Source organism: Bos indicus, chromosome 20, assembly GCF_029378745.1.
Source record: "Bos indicus isolate NIAB-ARS_2022 breed Sahiwal x Tharparkar chromosome 20, NIAB-ARS_B.indTharparkar_mat_pri_1.0, whole genome shotgun sequence".
Taxonomy (NCBI): Eukaryota; Metazoa; Chordata; class Mammalia; order Artiodactyla; family Bovidae; genus Bos; species Bos indicus.
The window spans coordinates 18,510,804-18,529,060 of NC_091779.1; the positions used below are offsets into that span (position 1 = coordinate 18,510,804).

The following is an 18,257-nucleotide window of genomic DNA, read 5'->3' on the forward strand; positions in this document are numbered from 1 at the left end:
TTTGTCAAGAATGATTAAGTGTTCTGTAAGAGATACAACTGCTTAGAATGAACTGCATACTTATCCTTAGAGGGAATAAATAGTTCAAGGTGACGTGTATTGCTTGCTAAGACATGTCACACAATTTCAACTGACTAAGCTTGGGATATTTCAGGAGAGGAAGCAAGTAAAAATGGCTATGTTTGTCACTAGGTTAATGAGGTACCACACATCTAATAATTTTCATTATCTTAGTCCAAATATTTTATAAGCAGCATATAGAACATTAAAAGGTAAGAGACTTTTTAAGGAGACTGACAAAAAGCGGTTTTCACAATGTTTCAATGGCCCAGAATCCTTAACTGTTCTTTTCTGTTTGATCCTTTCTCATTAGTTACAGTGATTCCGTAGGAAGAATTTCCTTTCAGTTTTTACTGGCTTCTTCTGCTGTCCTGAGGGTAGAAATCTGTTCGGGTACAGTTCTTTAGTCTTGTGTTCTGCTGGCCCAGAACTGACCAGTGCAGTCAACATCACTTTCTTCCATGCTGTGATGGAAATAGACAGTGTTGGCCAGCCACAGTGGCAGTGGGCCACTTGCCGTTTCGCTCAGGCATGGGCAGATCCAGTTAGTTGCCCTCTCTACTTGGAGATGTAAATCCTTCCATCTGTATATGGATTGTTGTGTGTCTTTGCTGCCAGCTCAGTAGAGAGCTTGGGGCTTCTCTGATGGCTCAGATGGTAAAAATCCGCCTGCAGTGCAGGAGACCTGGGTTCGATCCCTGGGTAAAGAAGATCCCCTGGAGAAAGGAATGGCAACCCACTCCAGTATTCTTGCCTGGAGAATTCCATGGACAGAGGAGCCTGGCAGAGTATGGTCCATGGGGTCACGAAGAGTCAGACCCGACTGAGTGACTAACAATTTCACTTTCACCGTAGAGAGCTAAGCATTTCTTGTTCCTCTTTGGTCCCTAATACAAGGGGATCTTTGCTTCACTTATCCCAAGCTTCTTGGTTTTTTGGTTGTTCCAAGTTTCTTAGAGTTACTTTGTAATACGGTTCTGCTTGATAAATTATCTTTTATTTTTAAACTTCTTTTTAACAGAAAACATCAGTTTGATTCTGCTTTGGTATTATTTTCTATTATAATTTTGTTTAATAAAAATTCATTAAATACCACTATTCACTTAAAAGCATTGGGTAAATAAAACCTAGATTCTTAGATCAAAAAATTGAATAGGAACTTAGAGGCCACTTTATCTAGTCTTCTATGGTCTCTGTTTGAGCAGCTTTAACATTAAAAAAATTTTTTTTTAATACACATTATCTTTTGATGGTGATCAAATGGAGAATTTTATAATCAGAATGAATTTAAGACACAATGTAAGATCTCCTTTTCAGAATATCTTCAGGAAAAAGAGTATACATTCTTATGAGTCAAATTATTTAGAGGCAGAAATTGTTTATTTCACTCAACTCTGATTCTAGAACTTTATAATATAGCAATGCTAAAATAATTAAAAGCTTTAAAAATTGCTTTATAGATTATCTGTTACATATGTGAGGTAGTTACCATATTAGACTAGGCAAATATTCTATATTTCAAAGAAAAGTATCACTGTCTGCATTTAATAAAAATACCTTTCAGAAGGTCACAAAAGAGTTGGGGTTTTTTTGACAATGGAAGTGAGCCAGTGTTTTCCTCATTGTTTTATAATAGATTTTAATTTAGACATAAAGCATATTTATATAAGTAAAATGTATGATATCGATTTTACCCTTGAAAACTTTTCTGATTTTGCATATCTGTATATACCACATATCTGCACAGAGACTAATAGCAATACTTGCAGGTGATTGCCTTACTAATGTTTTTCTTTCTTTTCTTTAACAGGGCCTAATTGTTCAGATTTGAAGCAGCCTATGTATTTAGGATTTGAAAAAGATGTCTTTAAAACTATAGCTGATTACTATGGTCACTTGAAAGAGCCTCTACTTACGTTTCACCTTTTTGATGCCTTTGTCAGTGTATTAGGTAAGTTGGAATATAGTGAACGTATATCTTCATCATCGATATGCGAACATTTCATTTTTCTTTATCTTGAGACTTCCTTTTCCCCAATTTCCGTAGTATTTTTGAAATAAAAACAAATAAGCTGCTTGCCTAGTTGGAGTCTTGCTCTATGCAGGAAGAAAAGAAAATAGTTAAGCTCTATTAATAAACCTAAACATGGACCAGTAGTTTTTATTTCTCAGGAAAGAATAATATGTTCATGTCATTTTTACACCAAAAAAAAAATACATATATTGATAGAGAAGAATGTAAATTTGACATTTACTGTTCATGACTACTCTGGATATGACTTCATGAATAGTCAACCATGAGAGAGAATCATGTAGAAATCTTCTTTTTATAGAAGTAACAGAGTTTTGTAGGATTATTTATTTGTGACATGTAAAATAAATATAGTAACTCTTATTCTCTAAAACTTATTGCGATTTCTTACATATATTGATGTTTCAGAATGTTGTACACTGTCAAAGAAACATGGTAAAAGAGGGAAAAATCAATATTATTGGTGTAGGTCTTTCTGATATTGTTCCTTTCTCCTTGGAAATCAGTTTTTTCTGTTCCTGTCGTGATTGTTGAATAAGTATTATTGTTTTCTTGTAAACAAATGTTTGCTTTAATGACCAAATCACTGTGTGGGTATCATATTCTTTTATGTAAATTTGTAGAAATTAATGTCCTTTTGGTTTTGAGTGTCGTGGAGTTTAGCAGTCTTCACCTTCCCATTCTTGATCTCATTCTTGCTTCCCCTTCTCTTCCCTTTCTCCTGTCCTATTTTCTTCTTAGAAAGTATGTATGCTGCCATAGTATCCTAACAAAGTATCAGCAATATGTGAATAATATACCTAGTCTCTTAGCACAATACTTTAAATTTTAAGATTTCATAGGATTTCTGATAATAAACAACATGAAACAATTTTAAATCATGTATCTAAGAGGGAGTTTGTTTCAGAGAGATCAATGTTAAGAACTGGAAGTCCCAATATTAAGAACAGATGAAGGGTTTAGGCCTTTTACTGTGTTTTGAGACCACTGGGTCTTCTTGATATTTTGTTTTCCACTAGGGAGTATTGGAGGCTTGTGTACTTGTGAATATCATGCCTAATGATGAGTACTAGCTGTTGTTTAATATGCATAAGGACTAATTGAGTAGATTCTCTTCATGGCAACTTAGTGCCTTTATGCCACTGGTAAAATAATTCCAAAGACAAGATTAAAAACCAATTCTTAGATTTTCTTGTCATTTTCCATTTTCATAATTTTTTATGGTAAAATGATCTGATTTTGAAACAGAAGAACTTGGAATTTTAAAAAAAATTGTATTTAAAAAATTTATTTTATGTTGGAGTATATTTGATTAACAATGTTGTTAGTTTCAGATGTATGGCAAAGTAATTCAGTTATGCATAGACATAACTGTATCCATTGTTTTTTTACCCATTTAGGCTATTCCAGAGTATTGAGCAGAGTTCCCTGTGCTGTACAGTAGGTCCCTGTTGGTTATGTATTTAAATATAGGAGTTTGTACATATTAGTTCCAGATTCACAGTCTTCCCCTCCCTCCTGCCCATCCTCTGGTAACCATAGTTTGTTCTCTTAAGTCTGTGAATCTGTTTCTGCTTTGTAAATAAGTTCGTTTGTATCATTTTTTTAAGATTTCAAATATAAGCGATAGCATGTTATCTCCCTTTCTCCGTCTTACTTCACTCAGTATGGTAATCTCTAGGTCCATCCATGTTGCTGCAAATGACATTCCATTCCTTTTGATGACCGAGTAGGTCCATTTATATATGTACCACAGCTTCTTTTCCCATTCATCTATCGATGGACATTTAGGTTGCTTTCATGTCTTGGCTATTGTAAACAGTGCTACAGTGAACACTGGGGTGCATTTATCCTTTCAAACCATGTTTTTCTCTGGATATATGCCCAGAAGTGGGATACTTGTCTCCATAGTGGATGTATCAATTTACATTCCCACCAACAGTGTAGGAGGGTTCTGTTTTCTCCAGGCCCTCTCCAATATTTATTGTTGGTACATTTTTTTTGATAATGGCCATTCTGACTGGTGTGAGGTGATATCTCATTGTAGTTTTGATCTGCATTTCTTTAATAATTATTGATGTTGATTATCTTTTCATATGCCTCTTGGCCATCTGTATTCTTGGAGAAATGTCAAGACTTCTGCCCATTTTTTGATTGTTTGTTTTTTTGATATTTAGCCACACGAACTGTTTATAAATTTTGGAGATTAATCCCTTTGGTCACAGCGTTTGCAGATATTTTCTCCCATCTGTGGGCTTTTTGTTTTCTTTAAGGTTTCCTTCGTTGTGCGTGTGTGCTAAGTTACTTCAGTCGTGTCCAACTCTTTGCGACCCTGTGGACCATAGCCTGCCAGGCTCCTCTGTCCATGAGATTCTCCAGCCAAGAATACCGGAGTGGGTTGCCATGCCCTCCTGCAGTGGATCTTCCTAACTCAGGAATCGAACCTGCATCTCTTACATCTCCTGCATTGGGAGGGGACTTCTTTACCACTAGTGCCACCTGGGAAGCCCCCATTCTTTTTTTTTAAATTTATTTTTAATTGAAGGAATTGCTTTACAGAATTTTGTTTTCTGTCAGACGTCAACATGAATCAGCCATAGGTGTACATATGTCCCTTCCCTTGCCCCTGTTCTTTTGCTTTACAAAAGCTTTTGAGTTTAATCACATCCCATTTGTTTGTTTTTATTGCCTTTACTCTAGGAGATGGCTTGAAAAAGATATTGTTCAATTTATGTCAGAGTGTTTTGCCTATATTTTCCTCTAAGAGTTTCATAGTGTCTTTACTTACATTTAGGTCTTTAATTCATTTTGAGTTTATTTTTGTGCGTGGTGTCAAACAATGTTCTAATTTTGTTTTTTTACATGTGGCTGTTGAATTTTCTCAGCACCATTTATTGAAGGGACTGTCATTTCTCCACTGCATGGCTTTCCCTTTTTTTGTTGTAGATTAATTGACCATAGGTGTGTAGTTTATTTCTGGGCTTTCTTTCCTGTTCTATTGATTTATTTCTGTTTTTGTGCCAGTTCTCTACTGTTTTGATGATAGTAGCTTTGTAGTATAAGCAGAATTCAGGGAACCTGATTCCTGCAGCTCCATTCTTTTTTCTCAAAATTGCTTTGGCTATTTGTGTTTCCATACAGATTTAAAGTTTTTTCTAGTTTTGTGAAAAATGCCATTTTATAGAAATTGCACTGAATCTGTATATTGCCTTGGGTAGTATAGTCATTTTGACAGTATTGATTCTTCTAATCCATGAACAAGGTATATCTTTCTATTTTTTGTTATCTTCAATTTCTTTATGAGCACCTTACCATTTTTAGAGTACAGGTCTTTTGCCTCCTTAGATAGGTTTATTCCTAGGTATTTTCTTCTTTTCGTTGCAGTGGTAACTGGGATTGTCTGTTTCTCTTTTTGATCGTTCATTGTTAGCATATGGAAATACAACAGATTTTTATGTATTAATTTTGTATCCTGCAACTTGACCGAGTTCATTGATGAGCACTAGTAGTTTTCTAGTAGCATCTTTAGGATTTTCTACGTATAGTATCATGTCATCTGGAAACACTGACAGCTTTATTTCTTTCCTAATTTGGATTTCTTTTATTTCTTCTCTGATTGCTGTTGCTAGGACTTCTAAAACTGTGTTGAAAACAGTGGCAAGGGTGGACATCCTTGTCTTATACCTGATCTTAGAGGAAATGCTTTCAGCTTTCACTGTTGAGTATGATGTTTGTCATATATGGCTTTTATTATGTTGAGGTATGTTCCCTCTATGGGAACAGTCCATAGGGGTCGCAAAGAGTCAGACTTGACTGGGTGACTGAAAACAACAATGTTCCCTCTGTGCCCACTTTCTGGAGAGGTTTTTGTTGTTGTTGTTGTTTTTATCGTAAATGGATGTTGAATTTTGTCAAAAGCTTTTTCCACATCTACTGAGATGATATGGTTTTTATTCTTCAGTTTGTTGATATGGTGTACAGCACTGATTTGCGAATATGGAAAAATCCTCGTATCACTGGGATAAATCCCACTTGATTATGGTATTTGATCCTTTTAGTGCATTGTTCCTTTCAGTCTGCTAGGATTTTGTTGAGGATTTTTGCATCTGTATTCAGCAGTGATATTGGCCTGTAATTTTCTTTTTTTGTGACATCTTTGTCTGGCTTTGGTATCAGGGTGCTGGGGGCCTCATAGAATGATTTTGGGGGTGTTCCCTCCTCAGCACTGTTTTGGAATAGTTTCAGAAGGATAGATCTTAACTCGTCTTTAAATGTCTGATAGAATTGTTTGTTGGGAGTCTTCAAATCAGTTTCAGTTTCAGTACTTGTGATTGGTCAGTTCATATTTTCTAACTGGTTCAACCTTTGGAAATTGTATCTTTCCAAAAATTTGTCCATTTCTCTAGATTTTCCACTTTATTGGCATATAGTTGCTTGTGGTGCTTATTTCTGTGGTGTTCATTGTAACTTCTTCTTTTTCATTTCTAGTTTTATTGATTTGAGCCTTTTCTTTTTCTTGATGAATCTGTCTAAAGGTTTTTTTTTTTTTTTTTAATCTTTTCAAAGAACTAGCTTTTAGTTTCATTGATCTTTTCTGTTGTCTGTATTTCTCTCATTTTTGTTCTAATATTTATGATTTCTTACCTTCTACTAACTTTGGGTGTTTGTTCTTCTTTCTCTTCTTGCTTGAGGTTTAAGGTTAGATTGTTTATTTGAGATTTTTCTTGTTTCCTGAGGTAAAATTGTATTGCTATACCCTTAGATCTTAGAGGGGCTTCCCAGGTGGTGCTAGTGGTAAAGAACCTGCCTGCCACTGCAGGAGATGTAAGAGATGCGAATTTGATCCCTGGATTGAGAAGATCCCCTAAAGGAAGAAAAGGCAACACACTCCAGTGTTCTTGCCTGGAAAATCCTATGGACAGAGGAACTTGGGAGGCTGCAGTCCATAGGGTCGCACAGATTAGAACTGCTTTTGCTGTGTTCCATGGATTTTGGATTGTTGTGTTTTGTTTTCATTTGTCTCTAGGTAATTTTTCAATTTCCTCTTTGATTTCTTCAGTGACTCATTGGTTTTTAAGTAGCATATTGTTTAGCCTCCATTTGTTTGTGTGTGTGTGTGTGTGTGTGTGTGTTTTTTACAGTTTTTTAATTTGTAGTGGATTTCTGGTTTCATAGCACTGTGGTCAGAAAAGATGCTTGATATAATTTCACTTTTCTTAAATTTACTGAGGCTTGCTTTGTGGCCAGCATGTGGTCCACCCTGGAGAATGTTCTGTGTGCACATGAGAAGAATGTGTGTTCTGCTGCTTTTGAATGGAATGCTCTATAAATAGCAATTAAATCATCTTGTCTAATGTGTCACGTAAGGCCTGTATTTCCTTATTGATTTTCTATCTGGATTATCTGTCCATTGATCCAAGAATGGTGTTAAAGTCCTGCACTATTATTGTGTTACTGTCGTTTCTCCTTATATGGCTGTTAAATTTGCTTCATATATTGAGATGCTCCTATTGGAGCTGGGTACATATATATATATATATTTACAATTGTTATATCATCTTCTTGTATCATTGCGTCCATTCTTTTTCTGAGCTCTTCGATCATCTTTACCGTCAGTACTCTGAGTTCTTTTTTTAGGTAGATTGCCTAGCTCCACTTCATGTAGTTGTTCTTGTGGGTTTTTATCTTGTTCCTTCATCTAGGACATATTTTCTGCTGTCTTATTTTGTCTAACTTTCTGTGGTTATGGTTTCTATTCCACAAGCTGCAAAGTTGTAGATTTTCTTGCTTCTGCTATCTGCTGCCTAGTGGATGAGGCTGTCTGAGAGGCTTGTTTAGGCTTCCTGGTGGGAGGGAGTGGTTTTGCCTACTGGTGGGTGAGTCTTGTCCCTCTTGGGGTCAGAGCCGTGTCAGAGGGTGTGTTTATCTGGAAGTTGTGTGTTCAGGAAGACTAAATAGCCTATCTGCTGAGGAGTGTGGCTGTATTTCCACCTTGGTGGTTTGGCCTGAAGTGTGCCAGCTTTGGAGCCTGGGTGCAGTTGAGTGGGATGAAGTCCTGGTGAGAAAATGGTGGCCTCCAAGAGGGCTTAGACCAATGAGTACTCCCTAGAACTACCACCACCAGTGTCCTTGTCCGTACAGTGAGCTGCAGCTGCCCCCTGCCTCCACAGGAGACCTTCAGTTCTAGCAGGTAAGTCTGGCCCAGGCTCTTATGATGTCACTGCTTTTTTCCCCCCGGGTCCTGATGAGCAGGAGACCCTGCGTGCACCCTCAAAGAGTAGAGTTTCTGTCTCCCCAGTCCTGTGAATTTCGATGATCAAACCCCACTGGCCTTCAAAGCCAGATTCTTAGAAATTCTTCAGTTGCCAGATCCCCAGACTGGGAAGCTTTACATGGACCTCACAGTTTTCACTCCTGTCAGGGAGCTTCTGTGGTATAGTATTTTTCAGTTTGTGGGTCGCTTACCCAGGATGTATGGGATTTGATTTTCTCGTGTCCCTGCTGCCATCTTGTTGTGGCTTTGTCTTTCGATGTAGGGTATCTTTTTGGGTAGGTGCCAGCATTTATTGTTGATGTGTGTTCAGCAGTTAGTTGTGATTTTGGTGTTTCCATAAGAAGAGATGGGCTCATGTCCTTCCACGCCGCCATTTTGTCTCTTCTCCCCATATGGAAAATTTGAACTTGTTGTAGGTAATATTGAACCACTATTCTCTGTAACCTAACAACACAGCTAACATCCTTTCAAATTTATTTTTATTTTGAGTTCTGTCTCTTCTGGAGATGACTATGATGGTTGAAGACATCAAATCTGGTTGAGCAGAGACACGTGGGTCACCACTGGATATGCTCTGTGTGTAGTCTAAATGACAGGAGGCTTGCACTGCAGCTTGGACTTGCAATATAACTTCTTTGGTTTTTGACACCCGTGAAATTGGCAGGGTCAGTTGGAAGCTTGGTGGAAGCTGACTGAAAAAATTCTCATTTGAGCAACTGGCTTCTAGAAAATCAAATGGAAGGTGTTTAAAAATGTATGAAGTCCAATTTGAATCAGTTATATTTGTGATGTCACTTGTCTATCCCTAACCCCAGTTGCTCATTGTGATCTCATCTAGGAATTGAAGCTGGTTGTTTCTAAATTGATGGCAGAGTCAGCCACCATCTGAAATATTATCTATAGACAGTTTGAGGTGGAGAAGGATGGTTAGAATGGAGAATTTATTGTACTTAGGTGTCAGCAATAATGGACTAATGTGTATGAATGGTAATATATTAACTGTCCCTGATTAGTCATTCTCAAGTGAATATGTTTCAGATACCCTGCATTGAAAACTGTATTTTTTAGATCTTTACATAGTGAAAATGTACGATGTAGTTATGGAAGACCATAATTTGTTTATATGGATAACAGATTATCTAATATAGCAAGCCTGTTAGAATCTGGGAAAGCCTATCATATCTAAGTACATGCAAACTAGTTGTGTAGGTTGAATCCCAGAAGGACTGACTCATTCCTTAAACTTTTTTTCTTACTTTGATTGAAATAGGATACCCTTAGACAAAATACTTTAAAGTAGGTAATCAGTCTGCTTTGTGTAGAAGCTAATTCTATAGCAGTTTCAATGGAAATGGATTTTTTTTTTAGGGTCATTCCTTTGCTTCTTGCATGAAATAATACTAGCTTGTTGCCAGAAATGTGACCCTGAGAACAGTCAGTGATAGGTGGAATAGGATATTGAAGAGTTCTTAAAGAAAAAAATGAAAAAAAAGAAAAAAAAAACCATTTTTGAGGTTTAAGACTTCCTGTTATAATTAAGAAAATGATTTACTTTGGCTCAGCAGTCTGCCCTAACAACATAACTGAATAATAATCTTCTTTTCCAAAATGGCAGTTTCTTGTATCAACATCAGAGTTTGGCTGACTCTTGAATAGGGTGAATGAGACAGCATAGCAGCCTTTACTCACACTTAACATGCACTCACTCTTCACGTGCTCCCTGGAATCCATTGAGTTGTGTAGCTTGCAATAAGTTGGCATACAGAGGAAGAAACAAGACATAAAGGAAGCACAGAAGAGCATGGGGGCAAGAGTGTTTTGGAAAATTGACTGGCTGGTTGTGTATAGTATTAAAATCTGAGATCTTAGACTATGGGCCAAACGTGTCTCATAAATACATCTGGTTTAACCTGTGTGTTTTAAAAAGAAAATTTAATATAATGAATTGTAAAACTTTAAGAAATGGGAAATTTATGTAAGAATTTATGATTTGGTTTCTTTAAAAAATTAAAATTTTTTAATTTTAAAAATCTGGCAGTTTTGGATCTTGAATTTTCAGTGGTATAAGCTGCTATAGCTGTGTAATGAGTGCCTCCGCTAGAGGGAGCCAGTGTTTCAGGGACATGAATTCCAATTTACCAAGGCCCCAGGATTCGCTGCTGTTCTCAGATGGTGAAGTCAGGTTCACTTGACCCCTTTTGCTGTTCATTTATTCCGTTTGTCTGCTCCTACAGGCAGGTGGGCTTATGGCTCCCAGTTTATGTGCTAATAGTCTGGAAGGCTGAACACCCCTTTGCTGTTCCTTTTCTCGTAGAGGTGAAATTTAGAAAGTGCCATTGGAATTCACTAGACTGGTTATCTAACTCTTGGTGGCTCAGTTGGTAAAGAGTCTGCCTGCAATGCAGGAGACCCAAGTTTGATCTCTGGTTTGGGAAGATCCCCTGGAGAAAGAAATGGCAACCTGCTTCAGTGTTCTTGCCTGGAGAATTCCATGGACGGAGGAGCCTGGGTGGGCTACAGTCCATGGGGTCACAAAGAGTCTGACACTACAGAGTAACTAAATTTCACTTTCAGACTAGATGTGATCATCTAGCTCAAAGACTGAGATCTCCGCCTGTGTTGTTTAATCTAGAAATATCCGTGAAGTTAGGTTTTCTGCTTTTTGGTTCTTGTGTATAGTGACTTGTAGAGATCCTCTGGAGCTGTGTGCCATCTCTCTGTCCTTACGCTTCAGATGGTCTCAGGGGCCTTATCCCATGGTAATCCTTAGGGAAAAACAGTTTTTTTCAGAGAGTGCCTATTTGGTGCACTTGACCAAAGAGAAGGGCTCTTGCCCATGTTAGTCCAGAGTTCTCTCTGGTCAGGTCTCTGCTGTCAGGTCCCAGGGCTTATGGCCCGAGCTTTTGAAGTTGCCAATGGACCAAGTAAGCATACTGAATCACCTCCAAATGTAATGACTACTGTTATGTCAGGACTATTAGAATAAAGTGAGTTAGGTAGTTCTTAAAGATAGAAATTTAGGCAATGCCTAGACATTCGCTGGCTATAACTAAACACATACATTATTTATAAGTATACTAGTAATCATAAGAATAATTGACAAAACTTGGGAAAAAATTAAGACCTTTTTTAGACTATTCAGCAGGATTAATTCCAGCTGGATTAGAGAATTAAATTTTTAAAATGCAAATCTAAAATAGTTGATATTTATCTGATGTTGGGTTGGGTGAAAGACTTTCTAATCATAAAAGCTAAAGAACTCATAAAAGTGTTATAGCAGTTTGGGACACTTTTGTCGGAAAGGGGACGTCATTTTGTTTGTGCATGACTCTGTATCTGCCTTTAAGCCAGTTCACAAAGGCAACTTGCTTGGTTTTCCTTAAAAGTGTCCGGAGAAATAGTCTCATTTACTGTGTCTCTTTTTAGGCAGAGAGTTCTTTTCTTTTCTTTTTTTTTTTAACTTTTTATTTTATATTGGAGTATAGCTGATTAACAATGTTGTGATAGTCTCAGGCTGACAGCAAAGGGACTCAGTCATACATATACATGTATCCACTCTCCCCAAACTCCCCTTCCCATCCAAATTGCTACATAACATTTGTAGGCAGGGAATTCTTACCAATTGATATGTAGTTTGAATTCTTACAGCTTAGAATAAACCATTTCCTTTTTATACCTCTTCTCAGTGGAAATGAAACTGTGACTTAACTTTTATATTCTTTTGGTTGTTCGAAAACTACAGTGAACCCTTCTCAAGTCTCTTATATTCTCTGGCTGAACAGATATGATCCACTGACTTTTTGGAAACTCCAGCCCTTCTCAAAAGTATATAAATTTCACTTCCATTTTGACACTCCCGTAAGGAATAGCTTACTGTATATGTTAATGGAATGATCAGGTCTACTTTGCAAAAATGAAAATTTGTGTTCCTAATGATTTGAAAATAGAAATCTAATATCATCTTTGGAGAGTGGGAAAGAGGGTGACAAAGATAGGTGTCACATAAAACACTGGAGAATTCTGAACCTGTCACTTGGTCATTATGGCCAAAAATGTCACCTAACTTCTAAAACATAGAACATTACAAATTCCCATTGATTTTTATTTTATTACTTTCATAAGGAGCAGTTGGGTTTCTTTGAGATTTAATTATTTATTCACTTATCCTTAGTTCAGCTAAATAACAGAGTGTTTCTCTGATTGAAAAAAGTCTCAGATGAATTGCTTAAGTAATTTGGTGACTAGTTTATTTTTTCATTATTTTATTCATATTTCACCAATGAAAACATGAAGCCCAGGTAACTTATTGGTTTGTTGACCTAGTTGTACCCACTCTGGTAAATTGCTTTTCTTTTCTGGGCCTGTTTTCTCATTGTGATAAATAGCAATAATGCCTATCATACTTATGGGTAGGAAAATATGGAACTTAAAGTGATGGGTAACACATTTTCTATTAGGTATTTTTTGTTTGTTTCATTTTGAAAACTACAAAGTATTGGAACAATGCATAAGTTGAGATAGGATAATCATATGTTGCTATCTAGCCATGCCTTCTCTCAAATGATAGGAAGATTTTTTTATGTAAAAGTATTTGTGATAGAGCTTCATAGTCTATAATTAGGATAAGCACTATTATATCATTCTGAAGTGGCAGTAACAAGTTACCTCTGTGGCTCTAGAAGGCCCTTGTTATTTTCTCAAGAGAAGGAGGATTCATTGATTTTGTGATGATGAGATTTTAGAAATAATGAAAGATGAAAAAATCACTCTTTTAGTTTTTATTTAGCAAAATGAGATGAGTCCAAAGAATAAAATAGCTAAAGCATTGAAACTCTTTGAACCTTAAACAAAAATCAAGAAGCTCTTTGAAATCAGTGAGTACTTCAAGTACTTGTTGAACTTGTTTCAAGTTCAACTGTAGACTGTCATAGATATTTGAAAGCTAAATTCTCTTGCAGTCATTTTTTCCTGAATCTTGTAGTGTGCTTTCGTCAAGGGAGGAAAAAAAAGACTAGGTAATGGTTAGTAATGAGAAAGAAGTTAGGAAATAGAAACAGACAGCTCAAATTAAAGTTTTTGGAAATTTAAGTATTCCTACATGTATTTGAACTAAGGAAAGCAATACAGAGCACTCCAAGATTCAAAGGCAGAGCTAAAATGTTGACATTTGAACAGATTGAAAAATAATATCCTTGGGACAGGATGCCCAGAAGGAGTTAAGTATTATAGAAATATCAAATCTTCTCTTTGATCACATCTATAGCACTTCATGGATCACCTACCCAGGAGGATTTTCAGTTCTTATCTTCAACTCAGATCTACCTCCTAAATTCAAGGCTAGAATATCTGTTTGACTTCTGACTGTGTATTCCTGGATATTTGTTATATGAAGTCCTCAGTTCAAATTTAGTAGTTCATAGGCCATTGTTTCATAAACTATCATGTTGGATGTGAATTCTATATAGTAGAACAGCATTAAAAAAAAACAAACAGATAAACCCATAGAATAGTGTATAAAATGTCAGAGTACACTGTATATAATAAGAGTAGGCATATTTATAAACTTTTTTGTTTTAAATATCTATGTATTTGTATGTATATTATTGTGATATAAGATATATTTCTTAATTTTAGTTGTAGTAAAACATTTTTGGAAAACAATACTCTACCTACCTACATAGTAAGATGATTGTGGGGACTTACGTGAGGTTCCCACAATCTTATGTGATTGTCCCCACAGTGAAGACTTCTCAGAAAATATTGTTCAGATATGACTGGTATTAATAGATAACTGAAAAATGCTTGCCTTTCACACATGGTTCATCCTTTACACATGATTGAAAAAATCACATGACTTGTCCTTTACATTCAGATAAAAATACCTTTTACCTATGGCTCATGTTTTATAGGGCTATTCAGTTTTTCATCCCTAATCTTCAGGGATAAACTCCATTCTGTTTTTACTTTGTGGGAGGGGAACTGGCAATCATTTTTATTTTAAAACCAGCTTTCATTTTGAAGTCTCAAGAAAATGGTTTTCTGGACTCGCTTGTAAAAGAGCTAGTTTCAAATATAGCTTCATTGAGAAATTCTCCATTCTTTTCATTCTCTAATCCTTGCCTCAAGTTAAAGAATGCCATTTTATTTGTCTATCTGTTTATTGAATATTTGTGCATATTCTTTGAACCAACATTTCTGTTCCTATGAATTTATCCTCAGGAAGTAATTGGCTGGTATTTAGGGCAGACTGTTTGGACTCAAATTCTTCTCTATTATTGACTAACGGTGTGATTTGGGCAAATGATATAATCTTTTAAGCCTCATTTTCCTTTATATGTAAATAAAAATTATAATAGTATCTACCTCACAGAGATTATTGTAAAGATTAAATGAGATACTGTTAGAGTTTAGAATACTATTAGATTCATAATAAGATGCTTAATAAATGTTAGCTATTTTCATCATCTTTATAAATTAGGTTTATCATTATGAATGTTAGTTGTTCTTAGTTTTAATTTCAATTAAAAATTTTTTTAATTCGAATATAATTACAACATGACTCAGTTGTATGTATACGTATATCCCCTCCCTCTTGAACTTCCCTCCCAGCCCCACAACCCACCCCGCTAGGTCATCATGGAGCACCTTGCTGGGCTCCCTTTCCTTCTTTAGCAGCTTCCCATTAGCTGCTCTGTACATGGCAGTGTATGCATGGCAGTGCTCCTCTCCTAATTCATTCTGCCTTCTTCCCCGCTGTGTTCACAGGTCCATTCTCCATTCCGTTTGCATCTCTATTCCTGCCCTATGTTAATATGTATGTAGAATATGGTATGAAGAAGGCAATGGCACCCCACTCCAGTACTCTTGCCTGGAAAATCCCATGGATGGAGGAGCCTAGGAAGCTGCAGTCCATGGGGTCGCTAAGAGTCAGACACGACTGAGCGACTTCACTTTCACTTTTCACTTTCATGCATTGGAGAAGGAAATGGCAACTCACTCCAGTGTTCTTGCCTGGAGAATCCCGGGGACGGGTGAGCCTGGTGGGCTGCCATCTATGGGGTCACACACAGTTGGACACGACTGAAGTGACTTAGCAGCAGAGTATGGTATTAAGTAGAGAGTTTTAATTGATAATTAATGATTGCTGACCATTCACTTTTAATACCAAATTAAAACCAAATTGGACTCATTGAGAGGAAGTTGTTAATTATATATTTAAGGGATTCACAGGTTTGAATCTTAGCTATGAGAAAAGTCTAAAGGTCTTAACTGCTTTGGGCTTTGGTTTTGTTTGCAAAATGGGGCAATATTTCCTACGTTACAGGATAGTCAAAATGATTAAATGTGAATAGATAAAATTGCTTAATATATAGTAACTGGGGCCTAGAAGGCATTCAGTAATGTTCAGTCTTCCAAGATAGGGGAGCAGAATTTTCAAAATCTCATTTGATTGTTAAACAGACAAAATAGTGGTATAACTGATCTCCCAAGTATTTTCAGTCACTTAATATACTAAATTTAGCACCTATAGTGTTCTCAACATCAGAGCAGAAAATAAACATTATATACTTGCCAGACAAACTGTGGAAGTCTTCAAGAGATGGGAATACCAGACCACCTTACCTGCCTTCTGAGAAACCTGTATGAAGGTCAGGAAGCAACAGTTAGAACTGGACGTGGAACAACAGACTGGTTCAAAATTAGGAAAGGAGTACATCAAGGCTGTATATTGTCGCTGTGCTTATTTAACTTATATGCAGAGTACATCATGCGAAATGCCAGGCTGGATGAAGCACAAGTCAGAATCAAGATTGCCGGGAGAAATCAATAACCTCAGATATGCAGATGACACCACCCTTAAGGCAGAAAGTAAAGAGGAACTAAAGAGCCTATTGATGAAAGTGAAAGAGAACACAAATAGATGGGGAAACAGTGGCTGACTTTTATTTTCTTGGCCTCCAAAGTCACTGCAGATGGTGACTGCAGCCATGAAATTAAAAGACACTTGCTCCTTGGAAGAAAAGCTATGACCAACCTAGACAACATATTAAAAAGCAGAGATATTACTTTGCTCACAAAGGTCCATCTAGTCAAAGCTATGGTTTTTCCAGTAGTCATGTATGGATGTGAGAGTTGGATCATAAAGAAGGCTGAGTGCCGAAGAATTGATGCTTTTGAACTGTGGTGTTGGAGAAGACTCTTGAGAGTCCTTTGGACTGCAAGGAGATAAAACAAGTTAATCCTTGAGGAAATCAACCTGAATATTCATTGGAAGGACTGATGCTGAAGCTGAAACTGCAATATTTTGGCTACCTGGTGTGAAGAACTGACTCATTTGAAAAGACCCTGATGCTGGGAAAGATTGAAGGCAGTGAGAAGGGGACAACAGAGGACACAATGGTTGGATGGCATCACTGACTCAATAGACATGAATTTGAACAAGCTCTAGGAGTTGGTGAAGGACAGGGAATCCTGGCATGCTGCAGTCCACGGGGTTGTGAAGAGCTGGACACCACTGAGTGACTGAACTGAACTGATACTTATAGAATCAAGCCTTGAAGTGTATAAAGTCTTCCTGAATTCTGTATTTAATTTTAATAAACATACAGGTATTCTCTTGTACATTGTGAATAAAAAGAGTATTGTTCAAAATTTTGGACACAGTTTTATAGTACTGTTTTTGTAACCTTCACAATACCCCTGTGAGATTGGTATTAGTATTATTGCCATTTCCAGATGAGGAAAATCTCAGTGGACCATAAAAGAAGTTGAGTAGTTTTTCCAAAGTCATTTGGTTCTAATTCGTTTACCATTGTCCTTGCATCTCCACTTTCCTAATATTGAGTATATAAATGACATGACTTTTGGCCACCTGATGCGAAGAGCTGACTCATTTGAAAAGACCCTGATGTTGGGAAAGATTGGGGGCAGGAGAAGAAGGGGGCAACAGCGGATGAGATGGTTGGATGGCATCACCATCTCAATGGACATGGGTTTGGGTGGACTCTGGGAGTTGGTGATGGACAGGGAGGCCTGGAGTGCTGTAGTTCATGGGGTCGCAAAGAGTCGGACATGACTGAGTGACTGAACTGAACTGAACTGAATGTTTTGAATAATTTGCAGAAATTATTTGTTAATTTTTTGTTAAATTATTATTATTTGTTCAAGCTCCAGCTTCTCCACTTAAAAGCTGTGTGACTTGGCCTTAGTCTAATATGATTGGTATCCTGATAAGAAGAGGAGATTAATTTTGGACAAATTGAGGGATGACATGGAGGTCAGAACAAGAAGGCAGCCATCTGTAAGCCATAGAGAGAGGCCTGAGGAGAAACCATACCTACTGAAACCTTGATCATAGTTTCTAGCCTCCAAAACTGTGAGAGAAAAAATTCTGTTGTTTAAGCCACCTGATCTGTGATATATGGTTATGGCAGCACTAGCAAACTAATATAAAGCAATTATATATAGAAAGAGCTCCATGACTCTGCATGGGAATCTCCTTGAATCTGTGGCTGAATACACACTAAGCTGTGCATCTCTAGGGTGATAGTCCTCAAAATAGGGCAAATCATAACCACAATGAGATACCACTTAACACCCACTAGGATGGCTATATATAAAAGATGGTTAACAACCTAGATAGCATATTCAAAAGCAGAGACATTACTTTGCCAACAAAGGTCCATCTAGTCAAGGCTATGGTTTTTCCTGTGGTCATGTATGGATGTGAGAGTTGGACTGTGAAGAAGGCTGAGCGCTGAAGAATTGATGCTTTTGAACTGTGGTGTTGGAGAAGACTCTTGAGAGTCCCTTGGACTGCAAGGAGATCCAACCAGTCCATTCTGAAGTCCATTCTGAAATCAGCCCTGGGATTTCTTTGGAAGGAATGAT

The 18,257-nt window shown here is 37.0% G+C and overlaps 1 protein-coding gene across 1 annotated transcript in view; it reads left to right on the forward strand.

Annotated features, from left to right (window-relative positions):
• DEPDC1B (DEP domain containing 1B) overlaps positions 1 to 18,257 on the forward strand; it is a 91,773-nt gene that overhangs the window by 53,443 nt on the left and 20,073 nt on the right. Inside the window, exon 7 of the mRNA XM_019982724.2 lies at positions 1,871 to 2,011. Within this exon, the coding sequence (XP_019838283.2) occupies positions 1,871 to 2,011 (141 nt within the window). The remainder of the gene's footprint in view (positions 1 to 1,870; positions 2,012 to 18,257) is intronic.